The sequence below is a fragment of the Ranitomeya imitator genome, chromosome 10 (genome assembly GCF_032444005.1).
Source record: "Ranitomeya imitator isolate aRanImi1 chromosome 10, aRanImi1.pri, whole genome shotgun sequence".
NCBI lineage: Eukaryota > Metazoa > Chordata > Amphibia > Anura > Dendrobatidae > Ranitomeya > Ranitomeya imitator.
This window is the reverse complement of record NC_091291.1, coordinates 73,353,477-73,376,581: the sequence shown is the minus strand read 5'-3', so window position 1 is coordinate 73,376,581 and position 23,105 is coordinate 73,353,477. Positions and strand designations below refer to the sequence as shown.

General features: G+C 44.6%; 1 protein-coding gene across 1 annotated transcript in view; it reads right to left on the bottom strand.

Annotated features, from left to right (window-relative positions):
* Window positions 1–258: 258 nt before the first annotated feature.
* The window catches only part of C2CD2L (C2CD2 like), a 31,268-nt gene continuing 8,421 nt past the window's right edge, over window positions 259–23,105 (bottom strand). The window contains exons 3-14 of the mRNA XM_069741765.1: window positions 21,884–22,003; window positions 17,010–17,117; window positions 16,814–16,924; window positions 16,632–16,734; window positions 15,694–15,808; window positions 15,501–15,565; window positions 15,291–15,418; window positions 13,216–13,387; window positions 5,677–5,775; window positions 3,482–3,615; window positions 3,124–3,388; window positions 259–1,982 (exon numbers count right to left, since the gene is read on the bottom strand). Coding sequence (XP_069597866.1) covers window positions 1,777–1,982; window positions 3,124–3,388; window positions 3,482–3,615; window positions 5,677–5,775; window positions 13,216–13,387; window positions 15,291–15,418; window positions 15,501–15,565; window positions 15,694–15,808; window positions 16,632–16,734; window positions 16,814–16,924; window positions 17,010–17,117; window positions 21,884–22,003 — 1,626 coding nt within the window. The 3' untranslated portion in view covers window positions 259–1,776. The remainder of the gene's footprint in view (window positions 1,983–3,123; window positions 3,389–3,481; window positions 3,616–5,676; window positions 5,776–13,215; window positions 13,388–15,290; window positions 15,419–15,500; window positions 15,566–15,693; window positions 15,809–16,631; window positions 16,735–16,813; window positions 16,925–17,009; window positions 17,118–21,883; window positions 22,004–23,105) is intronic.

Sequence of the window (23,105 nt, the reverse complement as noted above, 5' to 3'; positions counted from 1 at the left end):
CTTTAGGGCAATATTTTCATCTCCACGTGTACTCCACCTTATCAGTCCGCTTTCCTATTTCTTTGACTCACTTTGGTTTTGGGATTCTGTTTTTCCTTGTGTTTTTGGTATATTTGCCTTGCATTTTGCAATTTCATAATTATTGGATTTTTTTCCTTTAAAAGTAAAGCTGTTTAAATAAAACCTTCACGGCTATGATTACATTAAAAGAAATGTGTCACTACTCAAAGAAAAAAAAAACAAAACAGCAAACAAGAATGAAATGATCCTTCACTTTATTTCATTAATTACCAAGACACAATAACCATCATATTTCTCACCAATTCATTACAGTTCTTCATGATCCCAAGTGGACAATTTTGGTTGTATTTTTTGGACATGGAAATAAATCAGTAACGGAGTGTACCGTTCTGCACAGATGGTAATCCTGACTGATCCATGTGATGAACATTACCACCAGGACGGACACGGAGCCTTACGGTATGACCGCATCTGTTACGGTCACCGGTGACATCACAAATTACGCATTTTACATGGGAGTTCTGTACATCGATAAATATAATAAATTATCACGTGTAGAAGATAACAGTACGTCTGTCTCACTACGCGATTGTAAACAGGATAAGCGATCTGTGGAGTTTTTGCATGCACGAGGAACGGCGGCTTCCTTCACGTGAGAAAAGACTCATTCACCACCTTCTGTTGCATAAGGACTGTTTTACACTCCAGCCAAAAGATACAGAATAAATACAGCAAATAAATAGGTGGTTTTTTTCTTTACATATTAAATACACAAGAAAACTTCATATTAAAAAGTCATACACATAATATTAGGCCCTGGCCAGCAGAGCAGAAGCAGGACAATATTCAGAATTTACTGACCAAGTCTGATGCAATATTTTCTCACCAATAGCAAGAGCCATCATTTGCATTCTGAGAGCTTTACCCGTTACATACGATCTGTCCACTCTCCTGACATGCGTCTTTAGTGAAGACTCGTATTCCCCAACAAATAACATTTTCTTAGCAGCCAGTGTGTTGCCGTTCCTCAGTTGCTGCATATAGACAGACAACTGGGTGCGGCCATTCCCGTGGTGATATGGTGTGCTCTTCCAGAGTCCTGCACGGCGAGCACCGACTGGACAGAGCGAGTGTATTGACTAAGTGTTAGCATTAGCTGGTAATGTGTACATACATTTCAAGTGGAGTTCAAGTTAAAAGCATAATGTCAGGCTTAAGGGTTAATTATCTAAAGCAACCATTAATGGGCTCAAGCACCATTAGGCAGAGGGGTAAGAAGGACACGCTACCGACACAGGTAAGATGAGCTGCTGGGAACTTTGCCTGCCCACCAGGAACTGATTGCCATACTCCACAAGTGCTGCACTTTAATTCCTTCTTGCAATACTGCTCACAGGTTTACTTGAAAATAAGCTAACTAAAGGTAGCCGGTGGTGTATATAAAAAAATATCAATAGTGGAACTGGTAGAAAGTCACCAAGCATACAGTAACAGGACATCTTTGCAATTCAGTATGAAGATTACAGAAAAGTCATTGCACCTGCATTGAATGTTGCAATAAAAGTTCATCTCATTAGGGTTCCTTATTAGAAGCAGCACTTTTCAATATTGCGCCGAGACACTGCAGCGGAATCCAGCAGTCAGTAGGAAGATGCCGCAGGATGCTCTTGCCTTTTATAAAATGCTAGCATCCCGGCGTAGCTTTGCAGGCATGCAGTAACAGGACAGAGGTGAAAAGCAGCCTCTCCTAACAGATCACTTCTCTCCGGCTGGGGCTCTCCCATTAGCACTGGGCTTTGATTTGGTCTTAAGAGAAAAACGTTTTAATAGGCGCCGTGGAAAGCTGCTTTTCTTACGGGAAGAGGTAGCAGAATTTGTCAAGTCATCGTGAGATTGGCTCAGACCTGCATCTCGATTATGTCGGCGGAAGAAAAGCTTAGTGCCACTTCGAAGGAATCCAACTGCAGCGAAACAAATCAATGTGAGTGTGTGGGGAATACTGCACAAGGTTCATTACAGTTTCATCACAAATCATATTATATAGCACTGTGCACTTACAATCGCTCATTCTGCCTTTCTACCCAGCTAATTCTGATCTTTTTATGTTCTGTAGGACAGCATGCCTTTTCCCTGCACCAGTCATCACCTCCCGGCCAATTTTAAAGTGTTAGTCCGATATGCCAGAGGCACCAAACACACTTTTAAAGCTTTATGATGGCACTCAGACAACAGCAACGTTTCGGCAATCAGGTCTTTATCAAGGTTGATTCTATAAAAGCATGTGTTCCGAAACAAGATATTGCATTTCAATAATCAGAAATAATCCTATAGGAGGCAGAAATTCCAGGCCAAGAGTCGGGTGCTGAAAGCTGCCATAAACACTATTGCATTGCTGCTGCTCTCATAGCTATGGCGGTGCAGAAAGTTACCTTACTACCACAACCAAACATGAGAAGACGACAACTCAGCTGCCGCCTGTGCCACAGGCCTTTTAGCGTGACTGAATGTTCATACAACCATTGGTCACAATCACTTTACAAATGCTTTTCTGTCTCCATCTTTGGGTCAAACTTTAAAATCAGCTTGTCATCTGCCCATAGTAGCAGCAGGGATGATCTGCCAATAATGAAGCTGAACGTGACCGAAAGATTACAGTAACCAACAACGGGTCATAAAATGCCAAGACTGCCATGTGTAAAAAGCTAAATACCTGGCAATCCATCTGCTATGTTGATTATTCACCTCTCGTGTCTCCCCTTTTCCTCATAGTTTGTAAGCTTGTGAGCAGGGCCCTCACTCCTCCTGGTATCTGTTTTGAACTGTGATTTCTGTTATGCTATAATGTCTATTATCTGTACAAGTCCCCTCTATAATTTGTAAAGCGCTGCGGAATATGTTGGCGCTATATAAATAAAAATTATTATTATTATTATTGATGCTGATTCTAGGGAAAAAAAATCTGCCAGTGTAAATGTGTAGTAAGCAGTGAGATCAGTCTGATCCTGCAGGCTGCTTTGGATGACGCTTCTTGTATAAGATCTAGTAGACAAGTCACATACAAGCACGATCGTCTTGCCAAGCGTGGGACTTGAGACTAGTTACCTTTGTGGTCTTTAAGGCTGCGTGTCTCCAAGGCTCCAGTAGAGCCAGTTTCTGATTCCACATCATCCAGGGATGGTCGATCTGAAATGTCCGATCTTGTGGTGTCATCAGTGTCCTGACCTTGGGAAGCTGCCACCTCCACAGGAAATTCAGTGGAGCCCTCCATTAATGACTCTTGAAAGCATGTGTTAGTCCCATGAAATGATGCATCCATGGAAGCTGCGTATCCTAAAGAAAGGGCCATCTCATCATCAACAATTGGTGCCTGCAGAAGAGCGTATTATTGTAAGTACTTGTCAATCCATAAAATATGGAGGCAAAAAAGGGGGAAAGCTACCTCCAGGGTCCCGTGGCTAACCTTTGATACGCCTGATATGATCAGCATGCTACGCTTGGTGGGTGTCCTCTTGGATGGCTTGTTGCAAGGTTCTGTTAACTGTCTAATAGCAGTTTCTGCCACAGGACCTAGCTTGATGGACGATGGAGAGCCACCTGACAAAAAAGGGCAAGTCTTAGCATCTAGTCAGGGTGTGTTTGCAGAGAACCTGCAATACTTAATCCTCACAAATAACATCATTTACACTTCTCTAAACTTCTATTTGGAAACCATTCTTACTTTGGAGCGTTTTTCCCCATACTGGTTCAAAAGCTTTGCACATTACCCTAGAAATATTACCTCTAATAAATTGCCACAATGTTTGACATGTAAAAAACAAAAACAGCAACAAGAAAAATGTCAGAACTTTTCCCACCTGTCACCCATAATCTGTACAATTCAATTGAGAAACAGACAAATCATTTTGAGGGGGAAAACAAAACAAAAATGATGTGGGTGCATAAGCGTGAACACCCTCTTATAATTGGAGATGTGGTTAGAGTACTTCAACAAGAGGTTGAAAAAGTTCTGAAATTATTCTTTTTGATATTTATTTACATGACGAAAAAAAAAAAAAAAAAGAAAATCTATTTTAACATCCTCAGTGTTACTCCAATATTTTACAGCCATGTAGCTGCGCAGTGTCAAGTGGCTGCACCTGCACCAGGAGGACTGTACACCACAAGACAGAGCTGTGAAGCTCAGCAGGGCTAACATTCAGGTACGTGACCATCTGCAATGGATCAGCCATGATGGGACACATCACATTGTGCTTTGCATAAAAGCAAATTCTGTGCTATTCACAGAAAACAAGGAACATGGCAGTATGGCGACACACATCACCCCCCAATAAGGCTGACTTGGACAGAATTGTGTAGGAAAGCAGCACTTTATAAATCAGGGATATATGGCAGCTTTATAGAGCAGCTGCTGCATTTGCATATAAAGTAAAACAAATAAAATAAAGGTGCCGCACACTGGTAGGATGAGATTATTATGCAGGGACACAAATACACTGTGCGCAATAAACATATACACATACACGGATTAATACACATACTATACATAAGTTGATTAATGCACGCACTACATCATAGCTATAAATGTAAAAAAAACAAACAAAAATCAGGAGGTACGTAGCTAACACTTTTGGTCATCCAACCATGAACAGCGACCTCCGATCAGGGTTGCACCGGCTTTCTTGATCTGAGGAGCGCATTGTCAGATAGAAGCAACCCCAAGAGAACTTGTGATTTAGGGAGCATCGCCGCCTGAGGCCATATTGAAAGGATCACTTTCTCCCCCCACAATCTAGAAAGGAAAAGACCACACACGCAGCTTTCTCTATTCGAGTTTGGTTGTCGGGTGAACACTAGTTGGCGCCTAACTACATGATGGGAGATAACTTGATGGTGGTGTCTGACTGCTGCGCTGATCAGTGGAATAGGGAACTTGTATCCCTGTTAGTGTGCAGTGCCGCGGTCGAGGATCAGCCTGCTGCTTTCTTTTGTAACCGAGATAGAAGTGCCCCATCAGGCACGGCCTGCCCATCAGTACAAGCATCAGCGATCGGACCAATCATTAACTGATCACCTATCCTGGGGGTAACTCCTTTAACGCAAGATGCTAAAACAGTGAAAGGTTTCTCTTCTCCCCTGAGGCGCAATGAATAGAGCAGCACTCACACGGTCATTTCTCCGCAAGTCCTTTCTGGGCTGTGGGTCTCCTCCAATATGCCAAAATACCTGTCCCTAGAGTGCCAACTCACACTCCTTGACATGCAAAATCCATGTGACCAGCCACCAGACCCGGTGTAGCACATCCGTACATAGAACAGTACTGCTGGCCACATGCGGCCCGCGCACCCCTGTCATGGATGGATCCCAGATCTGGTCAATCAGGCTGGGCTAGGTCCTCTCTCCCAGCGCTCATACTTGATGCTGAATAAATGGAGATCTGAGAATTGTGTGTATTTTTCACCATTTGTGTATCATTTACATGTCTGTCCAAGCTGTGATTTTCAGAATGCTACGACTTTCCTTCTCGATGTTGTAATTTCAATGTTGAGGAACGTGTACAGACTTTAGGCAATTTTAATAAACTAAAGACAGATAAAGCATAAAAAGGTATTGTGCTAAACATTCATATCAAAAAGGCAATGTGGAGCGGCATCTTACCACTGCCACTGGGAGAAGATCCGGGAGAGCCGCTGCGGGGGAACAACACCGGCGTATTCTCAGTCACTTCTACTTTGGATGGTGATCTGGCAGGAGACTCTGGTCAAGAAAGGAAAGAAGTTGAAGCAGAAACTACATGACAAAGTGTAGCTTAACTGCAATTTCTAATGTTAACCCCTTCACGACCACCTGATTTATCATTTCTGTTTCTTGCTCCCTTTTTCTTAGAGCCACAACTTTATATTTTTCTGTCAATCTAGCCATGTGAGGAATTGCTTTTTTGTGGGATGGTGAAATTGCAATTCTACAATTGTCCTTTGTTTTTTTATTTTTTTACCGTGTATGTTCACTAAATGGTAAAACTGTCCTGCCATTATGATTCTCCAGGTCATTATGTGTTTGCAGACATCAAACATGTCTAGGTTGTTTTTTCTTTACATGTTGAAAAAAAAAAATCCAAAGTTTGTGAGGGGGAAAAAAAAAAAAAAAAAGTCGCCATTTTACCAGACGACCCATAGCGTGTCCATTTTTCGTGACCTGGAGCTAGGTGACGGCTTATTTGTTGTGTGCCGAGCTGAGCTTTTATAGATACCATTTTGGGGCGGACACAGTATTTTGATCATGTGTTACTGCATTTTATTGAAAAGTTGTGGCGACCACGAAAAACGTAATTCTTTTGTTTTGATTTTCTGTCGTTACGCTGTTTACTGATCAGATTCTTGTCAGATTTTCATAGATCGGACATTTCAGAATGCAGCAATACCAATTACCAAATGTTTGTTTTTTTATTGTTTTATTTTGAATGTTTTTTCTGAAACCTTTCAACATTTTACCTGATTCAATAGTCCCTTTAGGAGACTTAAACCTGTGATCATCTGGCCAGGACATCTGCAATGACACGCACGGATACACCTGCGGCTGTCATGTCAACCTATCGGCGCTCTGCGACCATGTGACCGGCGGTGATGATGGGTGGGGTTGGTGACGCACATCTGGTTTGCATGAGTTAAATGCCGCTGTCAGATTGACAGCGGCATTTAAAGTGTTAACAGCCGTGGGCGGATCAGCACCAAAGGCCGCATCAAAGGGAGGGACACAACCTATGAGGCATCTATAAGTCATAGGTTGTGAAGGGGTGAAAAATGGACTGAACTTGTGGTGTTAACACTTAACCCCTTAGTGACAGAGCCAATTTGGTACTTAATGACCAGGCCAATTTTTACAATTCTGACCACTGTCACTTTATGAGGTTATAACTCTGGAACGCTTCAACGGATCCCGCTGATTCTGAGATTGTTTTTTCGTGACATATTGTACTTCATGTTAGTGGTAACATTTATTTGATATTACTTGCTTTTATTTATTAAAAAAACGGAAATATGGCGAAGATTTTGAAAATTTCGCAATTTTCAAAATTTGAATTTTTATTCCCTTACATCAAAGAGATATGTCACACAAAATGGTCAATAAATAACATTTCCGATATGTCTACTTTACATCAGCACAATTTTGGAAAAAAAAAAAAAAATTATTATGGAGTTATAAGGGTTAAAATTTGACCAGCAATTTCTTATTTTTACAGCAAAATTTACAAAACCATTTTTTTTAGGGACCACCTCACATTTGAAGTCAGTTTGAGGGGTCTATGTAGCAGAAAATGCCCAAAATTGACACCATTCTAAAAACTGCACCCCTCAAGGTGCGCAAAACCACATTCAAGAAGTTTATTAACCCTTCAGTTGCTGCACAGGAACTGAAGCAACGTGGAAGGAAAAAATGAACATTTTACTTTTTTTCACAAATATTTTACTTCAGAACCAATTTTTTTTATTTTCACATGTGTAAAAAAAGAAAATGAACCACATAATTTGTTGTGCAATTTGTCCGGAGAATGCCGATACCCCATATGTGGGGAGGGACCACTGTTTGGGTGCACAGTAGAGCTCAGAAGGGAAGGAGCGCCATTTGACTTTTTCAACATAGAATTCTCTGGAATTGAGATCGGACACCATGTCGCATTTGGAGAGCCCCTGATGTGCCTAAACAGTGGAAACCCCCCACAAGTGACACCATTTTGGAAACTAGACCCCCTAAGGAACTTATCTAGGTGTGTGGTCAACACTTTGAACCCCCAAGTGCTTCACACAAGTTTATAACGTAGAGCCGAAAAAATTAAAAATCATTTTTTTTTTCACAAAAATGATCTTTTCACCCCCAATTTTTTATTTTCCTAAGGGTAGCAAGACAAAATGGACCCCAAAAGTTGTTGTGCAATTTGTCCTGAGTATGTCGATACCCCGTATGTGGGGGTAAACCTCTGTTTGAGCGCACTGCGGAGCTTGGAAGGGAAGGCGCGCCGTTTGACTTTTTAATCTCTTAATTGTGAGAGCGGACGCCATTTTGGGTTTGTAGATGTGCCTAACAGCAGAAACCCCCCACAACTGACCCTGTTTTGGAAACTACACCCCTCAAAGATTTTAATCGGGGGTATATTGAGCAATTTGAACCCACATGTATGACACAGAGTTTGATAACATTAGGTCGTCATATTGAAAAAATTCATTTTTTTCCACGAGAATCTTGTTTTAGACCTGAATGTCTCACTTTTTCAGAAATAACATCAAAAAGTGGACCCCACAATTCGTTACCCACTTTATTATGAGTGCAGCGATATCCTATATGTAGTAAAAAAGTTCTGTTTGGACAAATGGCAGGGCTTGGACAGAAAGGGCTTTATTTGAAATTGAAGATCCAGGACCCATTCAAAGCTTCTAGAGACATTGAGCAAAAAAGAAAATCCTTCCAGGAATTATTACTCACAGAGGGAGGCATGCTCCTAAAACACAATGGCTGACTATAAAATTGATCTTGCTAACAAAACAGTTGTCCCGCATTTGCGTATATTGTAGCAGGAAGAATAAACTGTACTGGAATGAAGGGCAAAATGTGTAGGAAAATGCAGCCAACTATGTGGCAAAGCGGAGTTTGTTCCAAAGATGAAAGAACACCATCAGGGCTAGAATGGCAGACACTTTCAGAGACTGGTCGTACAACGTCCTTTTAGCTCCATCAATCCCTATATGAGAGACGAATGTGCCAATAGACGTGGTACACCATAGCAAGCTCCCACCCGCCAAGGTCAGAACCGCTATATGCACAAAACAACCAGTTCTCTATAGAAAGTATTGTCTGGTACCAGAGGTTCGGCAAGAACCATAAAGTAAAGCCCATAGTGTATAAGTACGGAACTTCCTCATTTTTTAGAAATCCTACAATAAAATGATCATGCCCGTATCATCAACATAAATATAAGTAATATAAATGGAAGCCAAAGTTTTGTGTAGCAAGACAGTTATAAAAACAGTCAAAGTTAGATAAATGGTCAAAAAGGTTTGTGAGTAATCAAGTCCTAGAATTCATTTTCAGATAATCTCACTTTTCAAGATCATTTCTGGGGTCCACATTCTAACGCTTATTGACATAGGTACGTGGACGAGAATTTGTTGGGATAGTAGATTGGTATGGGATTGATCGAGTCGTAGAATTTTCAGATGACCTGACTTTGCAAGAACATTTGTGGGGTCCACACTCTAGAGCGTACAGACGTGGGTACGTGGATGAGAATTTGTTGGGATAGTAGATTGGTATGGGATTGATCGAGTCGTAGAATTTTCAGATGACCTGACTTTGCAAGAACATTTGTGGGGTCCACACTCTAGAGCGTACAGACGTGGGTACGTGGATGAGAATTTGTTGGGATAGTAGATTGGTATGGGATTGATCGAGTCGTAGAATTTTCAGATGACCTGACTTTGCAAGAACATTTGTGGGGTCCACACTCTAGAGCGTACAGACGTGGGTACGTGGATGAGAATTTGTTGGGATAGTAGTTTGGTATGGGATTGATCAAGTTCTGGAATTAATTGTGAAATGGGGTAAAATGGGATCTACTAATTAAAATATTATTTATCAATTGTTCCAAATTGTACTACTGGGGCCACTAAGCAGAAAATAAAAATTATTGAAAAAAAAACAAACTAATAATTGTAGGTGGTGTGGTAGGTCTCAAAACAGGGGGAGATACAAAGGCCTGGTTGGGATGGGCATGTGGGGCAATAGAATCGGGAATCACTCCGCCTGCCATGCTTTCTGCAAACTCGGCACCTTTTTTGAGGATACCTTTGGGTGGGAGTGACAGGGACAGGGTGAGGAAAATGGCGTTCTGACAGTCTCCGGGAATCCTCAGAGTCGAAGGCTTCCCCCGGTGCCATGGACTCAAATATGAGGCTCTCTACTACTTTTTCCTGAAAGTGCAGGAACGTAAGTGGTCCTTGAGATTTTTTATATAGGACAAAGCTGTTGTAGGTGGCAGTCTGAATTAGATAGATTCCCACCTTTTTATACCACGCCCTGGTCTTCCTCTTGACCAGTTATGGTTGCAGAACCTGGTCTGACAGGTCTACGCCACCCATATGTCTGTTATAGTCTGTGACGCAGACAGGTTTTTCTTTGTCCCTGGTGGCACCCCTCTCTCTGACCATCACAGTGGTGTCCGTATGCAGTGTGGAAAGCATATAGACGTCCTTCCTGTCTTTCCACTTCACTGCAAGTAGTTGGTCGCTTGCAAGTGAAAATGACGCCCCCCTCTCCAAACGTCTGGACACCAACTGTGACGGAAACCCCACTCTGTTTTTCCTCACTGTCCCACAGGCCCCTGTATTTGCAGCATGGAGGGATTTGTATAGGGGGATGCTCGTGTAATAGTTGTCGGTATACACGTGGTACCCTTGATTGAGAAAGGGCGTCATTAGCTCCCAGACAATTTTGCCTGGGATACCAATTGTCTGGGGGCAGTTTGGGGGGTTTATTTGGCGGTCCCTACCTTCATAAATTAGGAAGGTGGACGTGTACCCTGATGAGCTCTCGCAAGCTTTATATAATTTTACGCCATATTTGGCTCTCTTGGAGGGAATAAATTGGCGGAATGACAGACGGCCCTTGTAGCTCATCAAGGACTCGTCGACTGCCACATTTTGCTCTGGGGTATAGGAATTTAGAAAGGAAGTTTTTAGGAGGGAAATTAGGGGTCTTAATTTATTTAGCTGATCGTAGTTGGGGTCAGTTCTTGGGAGAGCTTGGGAATTGTCACTGAAGTGGAGGAATCTCATCAGGGCTTCGTAACGGGCTCGGGACATGATGGCTGCAAATACAGGGGTGCAGTGGACAGCTTTTGTTGCCCAGTAAGAGCGGAGAGTGGGTTGTTTTACTATACCCATATTCAGGGTGAGGCCTAAGAATTTTTTAATTTCGGGGACATTTGTGGGGATCCAGGAACGGGAATGAAAGGCAGTGGGTTTTTGGGAAATATATTGCCGGGCATATAGGTTAGTTTGGTGGACGATTAATTGCAGGACTTCGGGGCTAATGAAAATTTAAAAAAAATCAATGGGGGTAAAATTGGCGACATCTACTTTTATTCCAGGGACTGCAGAAAAAGGGGGAATTTGAGGGGAAAATGAGGTGTCATTATACCACAGCGGTGGGGGGACTGCGGTACTTGGTCCTGCCTCTGAAGCTTCAGCAGTGATGACCGACTCCGCTACCACCGGGCTGGGGGATCCCGTGGAGGAAGAGTCGTCATCACTGTCTGAAAACTGCTCAACTTCAGGGGCAGAATCTGTTTAGCTGCCGGAGCAAAGCAGGCTGTAAGCTTGCTCCGCGCTAACAGTTCTGCGGGCCATTTTATCTAATTCCTCCCCTAACCCTAACCCTAAAAAATAAAAAAATAAAAATTATAATTTTTTTTTCTTTTTTTTATAATCCTCTGCTGATGATGCAGGGATTACGGAGAACGGGGGTGGGTAAATTGGATGCTGGCGGAGGCAGATGATATGTTATTTGTAACTGACAGGGCAGCACTTGAACTGTAGTCTCTCTCTCTTCTCTCCTAGAACAACTACAAGGAGAGAAGAGAGAGGTACAGCCCAAGTGCTGCCATGTTTATTAAATATTAGGGGTTTTGATCACTGTAATTGGACATATTACAGTAATCAAAACCCAGCAGCCAATGAGAAAATTCTCATAGGTTGCTGGGTCTCTGCTGGCAGATCATGGCAGGCGCACTGCGCCTGCGCCCGCCATTTTCTTCCAGCAGAGAAGAAGAAGGGGGGCCAGGAGCAGTGGGCTGGGGACCGGGGACCAAGGGCTGTGGACCGGGGACAGGGGGACATCAGGAGGAGGTATGGTGGGAGGCTCGGGGGCTCTATTTCTCTCCCCTCTGATGTGCGATCACATCAGAGGGGAGAGAAATGCAAAGCATTTTTTTTTTTTTTTACAAACTATTTGCAGCGATCGCAATCCCAGGAGTCTGTAAAGACCCCCGGGATTGCGATCGCTCCAGGGGGTCTGTAAAAACAGACCCCAATACACCGGGGGAAGCTAGGCTTTGGCGGGCGCATCTGCACATGCGCCCGCCATTTTGGAGCCCGGACAGGAAGGAGGAGGGTCGGGGACCCTATTTCTCTCCCCTCTAATGTCCGATCACATTAGAGGGGAGAGAAACACAATACTAATGCGTTTTTTTTTTTTTTTTTGCGATCGCCGGTAAACTGTTAATTACCGGCGATCGCAAAAGCGGGGTCGGTGAAAACCGACCCGAATCATGTTCTCTGGGGTCTCGGCTACCCCCGGCAGCCGAGACCCCGGAGAAAATCGGCCTCTGGGGGGCGCTATGTACTTTTTCCACAGCGCCGTTAATTAACGGCGCTGTGGCTTAAGTACCCTTAGGGGCCGCCGTTAAAAGGCGTGTCGGCGGTCGCTAAGGGGTTAAACCCCTAGGGGTTGCTCAGTAACAAATGTTTTGATTGTGGTTTGTGCTGGCCACCAAAGCACAGGTTACAAAAAAAAAAAAAAAAAAACAACACTTTTTGTTCTTTTAAATCAATTCTAAGCTTCCTCAGGCTGGCCAATCCTACAAACGCTACATGACGGCTCAGTTCTTAAAGTGAACCTGTCACCAGAAGTAATGCTGTTAACCTGCAGATATGGGATTAATCTGAAGATTAACAGTGTGATGATGCTGTCCGGCGCCTGCTCGCAGCCGAATGCAGCAGGGAGAAAATGATCACTATCCCCCGCCAGCATTCAGTTATGGAGGCGGCACCGGTTCAGTCACCGCTCTGAGTACACAGATCGGCCTTGGTACCCGCACCCCCGGCCGACACTGGCTCTACATGGAGGCCGGCTGTCAATCAGAGCTGGGGGAGCGGGTACAGCGCCGCTCTGTATACTCAGTGGTGAATGAACCAGCGCCGCCTCCAGGACTGAATATGGGCAGGGAGAATAAAGATAATTTTCTCCCCGCTGCATTCGGCTGTGTGCATGCGCGAGGCAGCATAACACTATTGACCTGCAGATTAACCCCATATCTGCAGGTTAACAGCATTATTTCTGGTGACAGGCTCCCTCTAAATGTCCCCTACCAATATATTGGACAGCTAGTAGAGCTTGGAAACTGTACAATGTAAAAAAAAAAATTACCTATTTTACCGTCAAGTTTTGGCCTTGACTGAATTGTTGTCACAGTAGTTACAATAGTACCATCTGCCATCACTGTACGATCCATCTCCACTTTCTTGGTAGGAGTAATGTTAATTCTCTGAGGTGGAGCCCCCAAAGTAGCACGTGGCAAATTCCCATCTGGTATATGAAACTATGAGTGGGTGGAAAGCACAAGCCATAGGTTACTACGAGGCCAACATACATTCACATAGATGCAAAACAGTCCTCGGATTTGTGCCCGTCTCATTCTAACAAAACAACAAAAAAAGAAAATCTATTTGCATTTCCAGTACTGCACATTTGCAACTTTTTTTTCTAACCTGTTTGAGAGGGAGTGAAAGAACTATTATTCTTAATGGAATCCACTGTGCGATTTAAATTGCGTAGCATTTTAAAGGGTTATTCCCAAAAATAAAGCAAGATATCGCCTATGCATTTGGGACGGCCTCATGAACAGGACTGCAGAGCCCTGATCTTTGGATTCACAGCAGTTGGACCCCCAGTGGTCAGCCCATTTAACCGCTTAGATGCTGCAGTCGTTATTGAACACAATCTAAGGGGTAAAAAAATAAATAAAAAAGGCCAAGTATCCACGTTCTCTCTAATTCTGGCAATTATAGAAGGTCATCTGTAATGAATATCCAGCAGCCAGTGCAGATAGTAAAGCCCATGCTCTGTGAGCACACCATCCCCATGATGTACATGCACAGCTAGGCGCCAATCACGAAGCATAGTCAGTATACAGGTCTGTGTGATTGGCAAGGAGCCCGGCAGTCAGACCTGCATCGCACCTTTATTACCAATAGTTTACCGTTCATAGTACCTGAGGGGGGGACCACACTGCCACGAGCCCCAACGCGCGTTTCGGCACGGTGCCTTCTTCCAGGGGTGTGGCGTGATACTAACATGGGATATTTAAAGATGGTGCGCAAACCGTCACCCAGGCAACGGTGCAAGCGTCAGAAGAGGAGGACGCACGGTACTAACCGGGTCACACCCACCGGTAAGGCACGAGCCGGGAAGTGAAAGCCCTGCATAAACAACTCCAATTTTCCTCTAGCGCCTGCGCGTTGGCACCTCGTTGCTGGACGGTGGTGGTAGCGTCTCCTTGAGTTGTGTATGCAGGGCTTTCACTTCCCGGCTCGCGCCTTACCGGTGGGCGTGACCCTGTTAGTACCCTGCGTCCTCCTCTTCTGACGCTTGCACCGTTGCCTGGGTGACGGTTTGCGCACGTGTGGCCAGGCTACATTCTCGCTGCTGCCCGGGTGTTATCCATTGCGCACGCGCGGTTGGGCTGCTTTTCGTTTTGTTACAGGGGACCTGATTGGTCTTTTCTTGGCCGCCGCGTCATATCGCGCTACTACATGCGCATGTGTGGGTCCTTATGCAGCAATGCGTCAATATACAAGGGGCTTTTTGATTGGTTGACACCATCTTTAAATATCCCATATGTTAGTATCACGCCACACCTCCGGAAGAAGGCACCGCGCCGAAACGTGCGTTGGGGCACATGGCAGTGTGGTCTCCCCTCAGGTACTATGACCGGTTAACTATTTGTTTACTCACCTCTCCTACTTTACTATCGGTCTTGCTGTGCATGTTCAGGTGATATATTTTTGCACGTATGCTTCTTAACCATTTATATACTTATGCACCATAAGAGGCTGATATGTTATGTGCAGTATTATACAGCGCATCTTATATTTTTGTGGTAAACATGAGGCTTTGACGTACCATCTACCTGTCAGTATCCACACTGCTACTGTTTGGTGATCATTGTCTTTTCTTGTATTCTCTTTTGATACTGTTAAGATGTCTTTTTAATAGTTATTTAATAAAGAGCTATATCATTCTTACTTGGTTCTTGTAGTGCTGTCTTTTTCGGTTTCTATGTTTACTTGTTGTTGCACTGAACCTTTTATATACATCTGCGCACCCTGGGCATGGTTAGTGGTGCATGTATGGTCTGGCATATATGATTTGTACCTTTATTACCAGTATGTCAGCATCCAACATTGCAACAGAACGACTTGTGATTTTCCATTATAACCCACCTCCACGGATATTAAAGGGGCTGCCATTTTAGGTAACATTGTGCATAGAGTCAGCGGGTATAGACGCTTCCCACACAGGTCTTTTTCTGGTGACATCAGCGCCACTGAGGTGTGTCCCAGGAGAACATCTACAGGAGATAAAGGAATACTTTTAGAAGTTAGCAGCAAATGTTTCAATCTAGGTGGAGAAAAGTTGTAAAAGTCACTTACTGTCTGCATTTCTTACTATCTGCCACACTTTCAAAGACAGCTCCTTGCTCTGAGGAGCGAGTTCACTGTATGTAAAGACAGAATCAAATACTAACCTGAAACCCTCCAAAAACCGTTCCAGCAGATAATAAACAGCCCTTTATAGCAAGCCGTCCCCAGTTACCCTTTACAGTTACCCTTTACGCCTGCTCACAATATCATCTCCTCACTCCATGAGACGTTCCAGGTCTCTCCATTTTTATGTATCCGGCCACAACAAGTTTTTCTCATTTGACAATCCAGTTCAGCTTCACATATCAGCTCAACATCTGAGAAACAAGCCACAGAAAATGAAGAAATACTAAAAGAAGAAATCACTGGCGGCAATTAACAGTATAAATGTTTGCAAGCAGCACAACCATCATGCGCTACTGGACAGACATCGTTTGGTACCATATACAGCTCTGGCAAAAATTAAGAGACCACTGCAAAATGTTCAGATTGTCGGATTTTTCTCTTTAAAGGTATATTTTTGAGTAAAATGTAAATTGTTATTTTATTCTATAAACTACTGACATGTCTCCGAATTTCCAAGCAATAAATTTAGTATTTTTTTCTGACAAGGACAAATGGTTAAAAAAAAAAAAAAAAAAACACAACAGTGCTTTCAGACATCAAATAATGCAAAGAAAACAAGTTCATAATCATTTAAAAACAACAATACTAATGATTTAACTCAGGAAGAGTTCAGAAATCAATATTTTGTGGAATAACCATGATTTTTAATCACAGCTTTCATGCGTCTTGGCATGCTTTCCACCAGTCTTTCACACTGCTTCTGGCACAAACTTTTGAGCAGTTCTTCTTTGTTTGATGGCTTGTGACTATCCATCATCCTCTTGATTACATTCCAGAGGTTTTCAATGGGGTTCAGATCTGGAGATTGGGCTGCCCATGACAGGGTTTTGATGTGGTGGTCTCTTAATTTTTGCCAGAGCTGTATATGGAGACATCTTCCCCTAGAGGCAGTAGCTTCCATATTCCTGGAGACAATGGAGGTATACTAGAGGTCTGCATTAGCTCTGACCAATGTGGACTGGTAAAACAACCTTACATCTGCACATTTATGAAGGAAAAATTAAAATAACCAACCTGGATCCTGCAGAACCATATCTCGAAGATGGAGCTGTCGAACAAGAAGTTTCAAGCAGTCTGTCCTAGTGGGGGATCCCTGGATCAGTCGGTCACAAATACCCTATGCGGTACAGATCAGTGTAGAAGGTGAGAACTAAGAGACCAGACCCTATACCGTAAAGCAGCAGCAAATGACTCACCATATGGCTATCATGAGCTTTTAGGTTGAACATCATGGCTGGCTCTGCTGTGAGTAACGCGCTTTGTACAAGATCTTGAACTGTACAGAGTTCAGCACCTCCTTCTCTGCTCTGCAAATACAAGTCTCCAAAAATTATTGGGACCTACAATAGATAACTTGAAAGTATAGAAGGAACCACACTTTTCTGCACCTACCTGATGTGAATGCTTGGGAACAACATGGAGTAACATATCGGGCCGCTCCTTAAAACTCCAGGACACCAGGAGGCCTGCCTGCTGCAGCTCTTGAAGCCGGACTTCTATCTGGAAATGATTGAAAAATACACAAGTCTATGGTGGATAACAAGGAGCCTTGAAAAAAGTTTACCCATTGTTTAAATGAAAGAAGAACTGGAATAAAGGTTTGTACGTACAGTTAAGTCCATATATGTTTGGACAAAGACAACATTTTTCTAATTTTGGTTATAGACATTACCACAATGAAATTTAAACAAAACAATTCAGATGCAGTTGAAGTTCAGACTTTCAGCTTTAATTTGAGGATATCCACATTAAAATTGGATAAAGGGTTTGGGAGTTTCAGCTCCTTAACATGTGCCACGCTGTTTTTAAAGGGACCAAAAGTAATTGAACAATTGACTCCAAGGCTATTTCATGGACAGGTGTGGGCAATCCCTTCGTTATATCATTCTCAATTAAGCTGATAAAAGGCCTGGAGTTGATCTGAGGTGTGGTTCTTGCATTTGGAAGGTTTTGCTGTGAAGTAAACATGCGGTCAAAGGAGCTCTCCATGCAGGTGAACAAGCCATCCTTAAAAGGACACTGTCACCTGAATTTGGAGGGAACAATCTTCAGCCATGGAGGCGGGGTTTGGGGGTGTTTGATTCACCCTTTCCTTACCCGCTGGTTGCATGCTGGCTGCAATATTGGAATGAAGTTCATTCTCTGTCCTCCGTAGTACACGCCTGCACAAGGCAATCTTCAAAAACCCCAAAACCCCGCCTCCAGACTTCAGGCAGTCTGTGTATAACAGCAGCGCTGACGTTACATTGACAGTGCTGCAGGCAATCAGTGAGCTCAGTTTCTCTACTCATCTGACAGCAACACAGCTGAGCTCAGCGCTACAGTGGTGGAAAGCTGGTTGTCACGCACGCGCCCAGACTGGTTGGCGCGGGCATACGGGGGTGTGGCCCCACTGGACCACAGACCAAACTTCCCTGGAAGGGGCGTAACTAAGTAGCTTCCTAGGTGTTCGCTGGAGCCTCTGATGGTGAGGTCAGACTTGTGCAATAGGAAGCTACCAGGTGCCACTCCAGGGTAATGTCTGGCTGTGGCTGCTGATCCCACTAAGGAACGGAGCAGGCATGGCTGGCACTCTGGCTGACAGGCGGGCACGGCTGGGACACAGGCAGGCAGACGGGTACAACAGAGACACTGGTGGGCAGGCGGACACGGCTGGCTCTCTGGTAGGCAGGCGGGTACGGCTGGAACATAGGAAGAACCGGTAGGGACCGGTCTGCAGGCAGGTATGTGAAACAGGTAGGAACCTATTCAGACAGGAGGACTAAGTAACAAGTAGAGAAAGACCGCAAGAGCGGATGCAGAGCGAAAGCACAAGAGCTAGAACCAAGAACAGAAACGCAGGAGGCTGAGTACGAGTAGAAGGTGGAACTAAAAAGAGAAGGAGAAGGCAGAGCCAAGAGCGGAGACGCTGGAGGCGGAGCCAAGAGCGGAGACGCTGGAGGCGGAGCCAAAAGCGGAGACGCTGGAAGTAACGCCAAGAGCGGAGACGCTGGAGGCGGAGCCAAGAGCAGAGACGGAGCCAAGTGCAGAAACACAGGAGGCGGAGCCAGATAGAACCGCAAAGAGCGGAGCCACAGAGCAAAGCCAGAGAGTGCGAAGCAAGGTCTGAGTGCAGAGCCGCAAGAGTGCGGAGTGTAAGCAGACAGAAAACACAAGGAAAGAAAGCAGGGAAGGAAGCCACAGACAAGGAGACCGAGAAAAGAAAGTACAGACAAGGCAATGGAACAAGACACAGGGACAAAGACACAGGGACCAGGATATTCTGCCTCCTGGAGGGCGGACTACAAGATCAAGGCAATAGCACATAGAAAAGCCTCCAGAGAGGGAGTAACTCAGAGCAAGGCCTGGCAAACTCAGCAGCTAAACACTAACTGAGCTAACACATTGCACAGGCCAAGACCACAGGGTGGAGCTGCACTATATACAGGAGGCCTCTTGATAATTGGTCAGGAACAGATTAGACAGATGCACCTGATTCCTATAAGAACCAGAGAGTTCAGGCGCCGGCCCCCTATACACATAGCCATGAGGCATGCAGAGAGCAGAGACACAGAACATGGAGCTGGCATTAAACAGAAACCACATCATGGCCTGGAGAGGTGGGTAAGATTGTGTGAGAGATGTGAGGCCATGCTGTGATGCCAGCAGAGTTGTTACACTGGTGCTGAGCCTGGGGAGGGCGAGTATTATGCTTTGTTTTTTTTTTTTCATAGCTAATGCAGCCTACGAAAAAGTTTTCTTAGAGGAGAGAAGGTACTTATTTTGTAACCATCAGAAACATTTACTTTTGCAGATAAGGCAATCTTAAGGCTGGTCAGCTTATATTACAGGTGTGTGGGGGCTACTATACGTCACATATGGGACTACTCACTAGGAACAGCACCATGCCACAGTCTGCTATGTGGCGGCTGTGGCTCAGGGGGACAGGACATGCTGTGCTGTGGTTACAGATATACAGGGCACAGTAGGCGGGGAACTCGACACCTTTTCAAGGATGTTTGTTAGAAATGCAAATCAAGAATGAGCCCCGACTCCAAAGATTGAGCCCCGACATCGGGACAGAGTGGTGACTGCAGGGTGCGGAGCGGAACACAGCGCTGCTGAGGGACAGAGGGAGCTATAGGGTGGCTACTAGCATCAGTATGGGATGGTGCCAGGGGAGATGCTTCTGCAGAGAGGTGCTGGAAACATGCTGCACATCTCAGGATCAGCAGCTTGAACTTTCATGTAGAGCACATTACCTTCACATTCTTTCATGCAGATGGAGTAATGTGAAGGTAATGTGCTCTACATGAAAGATCAAGCAGCTGCTAAGTCACAGAGAAAACTCAGCTGCAGCTACCATAGAGGCTCCTCCATGTATTACACATACACCATGACTGTCATATAGGATACCACACAGTATACAGGATATGTGAACAGTTTTGCACACAGGGTAATAGGTGACTGGAGTAATATCATGTTCTGGAATCAGGGTAACAGATCACATAACCGGTGTCTGTAGTAGCAGCATCATATTCCAGCCACATTATTACTGTATAATGCCATTGTAATCAAATTCACCTGACCCATGGCACAGGAAAGCAGATTGGGGCAGCCATCACTGGAAAATAGCAAAGTTCTGTACTTTGCTGCCTCCAGCACTGCTGTACATAAAGCAGAGGTATACATGATCTCCGCTCTTCAGATTACTGTTCTCTGGAATGACAATGGTCACAGCAGTGGCACTGCCAGAGATACAAGGGTAGGAAATAACTTTCCATTTTGGAAATTATTTTTTGATTGGACATACCCATTTAGTACAAGTTTGCATTACTGTAAATTTTGTACTTTAGCTAAAAATACTTCCCAAAATCCTAAGTAGCCTTTTACCCTGTAGTAGGATGTGAAATGCAACCACTGATGGTGCCCCATTACACACCCCATTTTGTGCCACTTATGAACTGACAAAAGTAGATGAGATATTTGGGGGGGCACCATTATTGTCAACGGCTGATCATACTTCGCCTCTGAAATAAAAGCAATGGGACCATCAGAAGACAACATGGCACACAGCTTTCCTAAGAGCCAAAAAGACCGAATAGGGAACTTTAAAAAAGGAGTCAGGAGATGTCACTGCGCTGTATGTGGCTTCACATTACATTAGAGGACTGTCAGACTCTATATTAAGTACTGAATATACATCTTACACGTCCCATTGACCTGACTGTTAAAAGCCTAATTTTGCCACAAAAAAACTGGGAAAACGTATTGACTCATGTATAAGACAGGAATGAATTGGCCGCCTATCCCCTGTCCTTGCCCGCATGGCCGCCCATCCCCTGTCCTTGCCCGCATGGCCGCCCATCCCGTCCTTGCCCGCATGGCCGCCCATCCCCATCCTTGCCCGCATGGCCGCCCATCCCCATCCTTGCCCGCATGGCCGCCCATCCCCATCCTTGCCCGCATGGCCGCCCATCCCCATCCTTGCCCGCATGGCCGCCCATCCCCATCCTTGCCCGCATGGCCGCCCATCCCCATCCTTGCCCGCATGGCCGCCCATCCCCATCCTTGCCTGCATGGCTGCCCATGATAAAAGCATGGATAAAAAACCCAAAAAAAAAACCATCATACTTCCCTTCCTTGCGTGCCCTCGCAGCATCTTGTTCCTGATTACAGCAGCTCCTGCGGCCGAGCGATCACTTGTCCCCGCTCATTAAAGGTAATGAATATTCACCTCGCTCCACTAACTGGGGACACGTGATCACTCGGCCGCAGGAGCTGCTGGAAGCTGGAACTAAATGCTGCGAGGGCAAAGAGAAAAGGAGGATGTGACTGATTGCCTTTAGTATTGTGCGGTGCCCACCCTTTTGTACAAGATGCTACGAGGGCATGCAAAAGCGGCAAGCAAGAGGTTTTGTTTGTTTGTTTTTTTTTACAGCTGCTGGAAACCGGCGGCTGCAACTGTGGGCACTAAGAGAAATGTATATTCATTGCCAGTGCAGTGAATATTTATTTCTCTTTAGCAGCAGGCACAGCCACCGGCTCCTGCCTCTGTGACCCACTGCTCTGCCGCTCCCCTGTTGGCTTCTGGGACAATGACTTGTGTATAAGCCGAGGTGGGTGTTTTCAGCACAAAAAATAAAAAGTGCTGAAAAACTGAGCTTATACACGGATATATACAGTAACGGTGCAGTTATCACAGTTGCACATTTATACTACTAAAAACAATGCAGAAAAATGATTCAGTTTTGCACTAAACCTAATTGTAGGACAATAGTTCTCACCTGTGCACTCTGTATGGTTAAGGAGACCTGGTAATTATCACAGGATACAGCAGCGGGGGACTCCTGAGTGACAGACACTGGAAATCGCACCGTGTCAGCAGAGAGATGACACAGGAACACCTGCAACAGGAAAGAAATACTGAAACAACAAGTCTGACTGACAATTCAATGGGGGGGGGGGTCAACCCAAAAAGACCTCAACCTTTGAGGACTACATACATTCATGTCCGATCTCTGCACATAACAGGATTTAGGTTTCCAGAGATTGTCTGGGGAAGGGGGGAGCGGGGGGGATGTAATTCTTCCCCTATAGGTGAATCAAACAGGAGGAGATATGCAGGTGGGAGACATCCCCTCAAACAAACAAAAAATATATATACATACATACATACATACATACACCTTAGGACCCGTTTTCTCTGTGTGGGACAGTTCACATTGTTGTGCTCTCCTCAATCGTCTCACTGGAGAGCTTGAGTGATTGTTAAAGTGCAGAGAGGAGTATGGTTACACCTTTCATCCCATAGCAGTCAGTGTGGGGGGAGGAGCAGTACAGCAGAGGTTGGCTGCTCTCCTCTGAGGCTATGTGCACACGTCAGGATTTCTTGCAGAAATTTTCCTGACAAAAACCGGACATTTACGCCAGAAATCCGCATGCTTTTTTTTTGCGTTTTTTCATGCGTTTGACGCGTTTTTTTCCTCAAATGCATAGAATAGCGGGAAAAACGCAGAAAATCCGCAAAATTAATGAACATGCTGCTTTTTTTACCGCAATGCGTTTTTTTCGCGGAATAAAACGCATCATATGCACAAAACATGCAGAATGCATTCTAAATGATAGGATGCATAATTATGCGTTTTTAATGAGTTTTTATAGCGTTTTACCGCAAAAAAAAACCTGAATGTGTGCACATAGCCTAAAGGTAACGTCACATTAAGCGACGCTGCAGCGATATAGGCAACGATGCCGATCGCTGCAGCGTTGCTGTTTCATCGTTGTGTGGTCGCTGGAGAGCTGTCACACAGACAGCTCTCCAGCGACCAACGATCCCAAGGTCCCCGGTAACCAGGGTAAACATCGGGTTACTAAGCGCAGGGCCGCGCTTAGTAACCCGATGTTTACCCTGGTTACCATTGTAAATGTAAAAAGACAAACACTACATACTTACATTCCGGTGTCTGTCGCGTCCCCCGGCGTCAGCTTCCCGCACTGTGTAAGCGC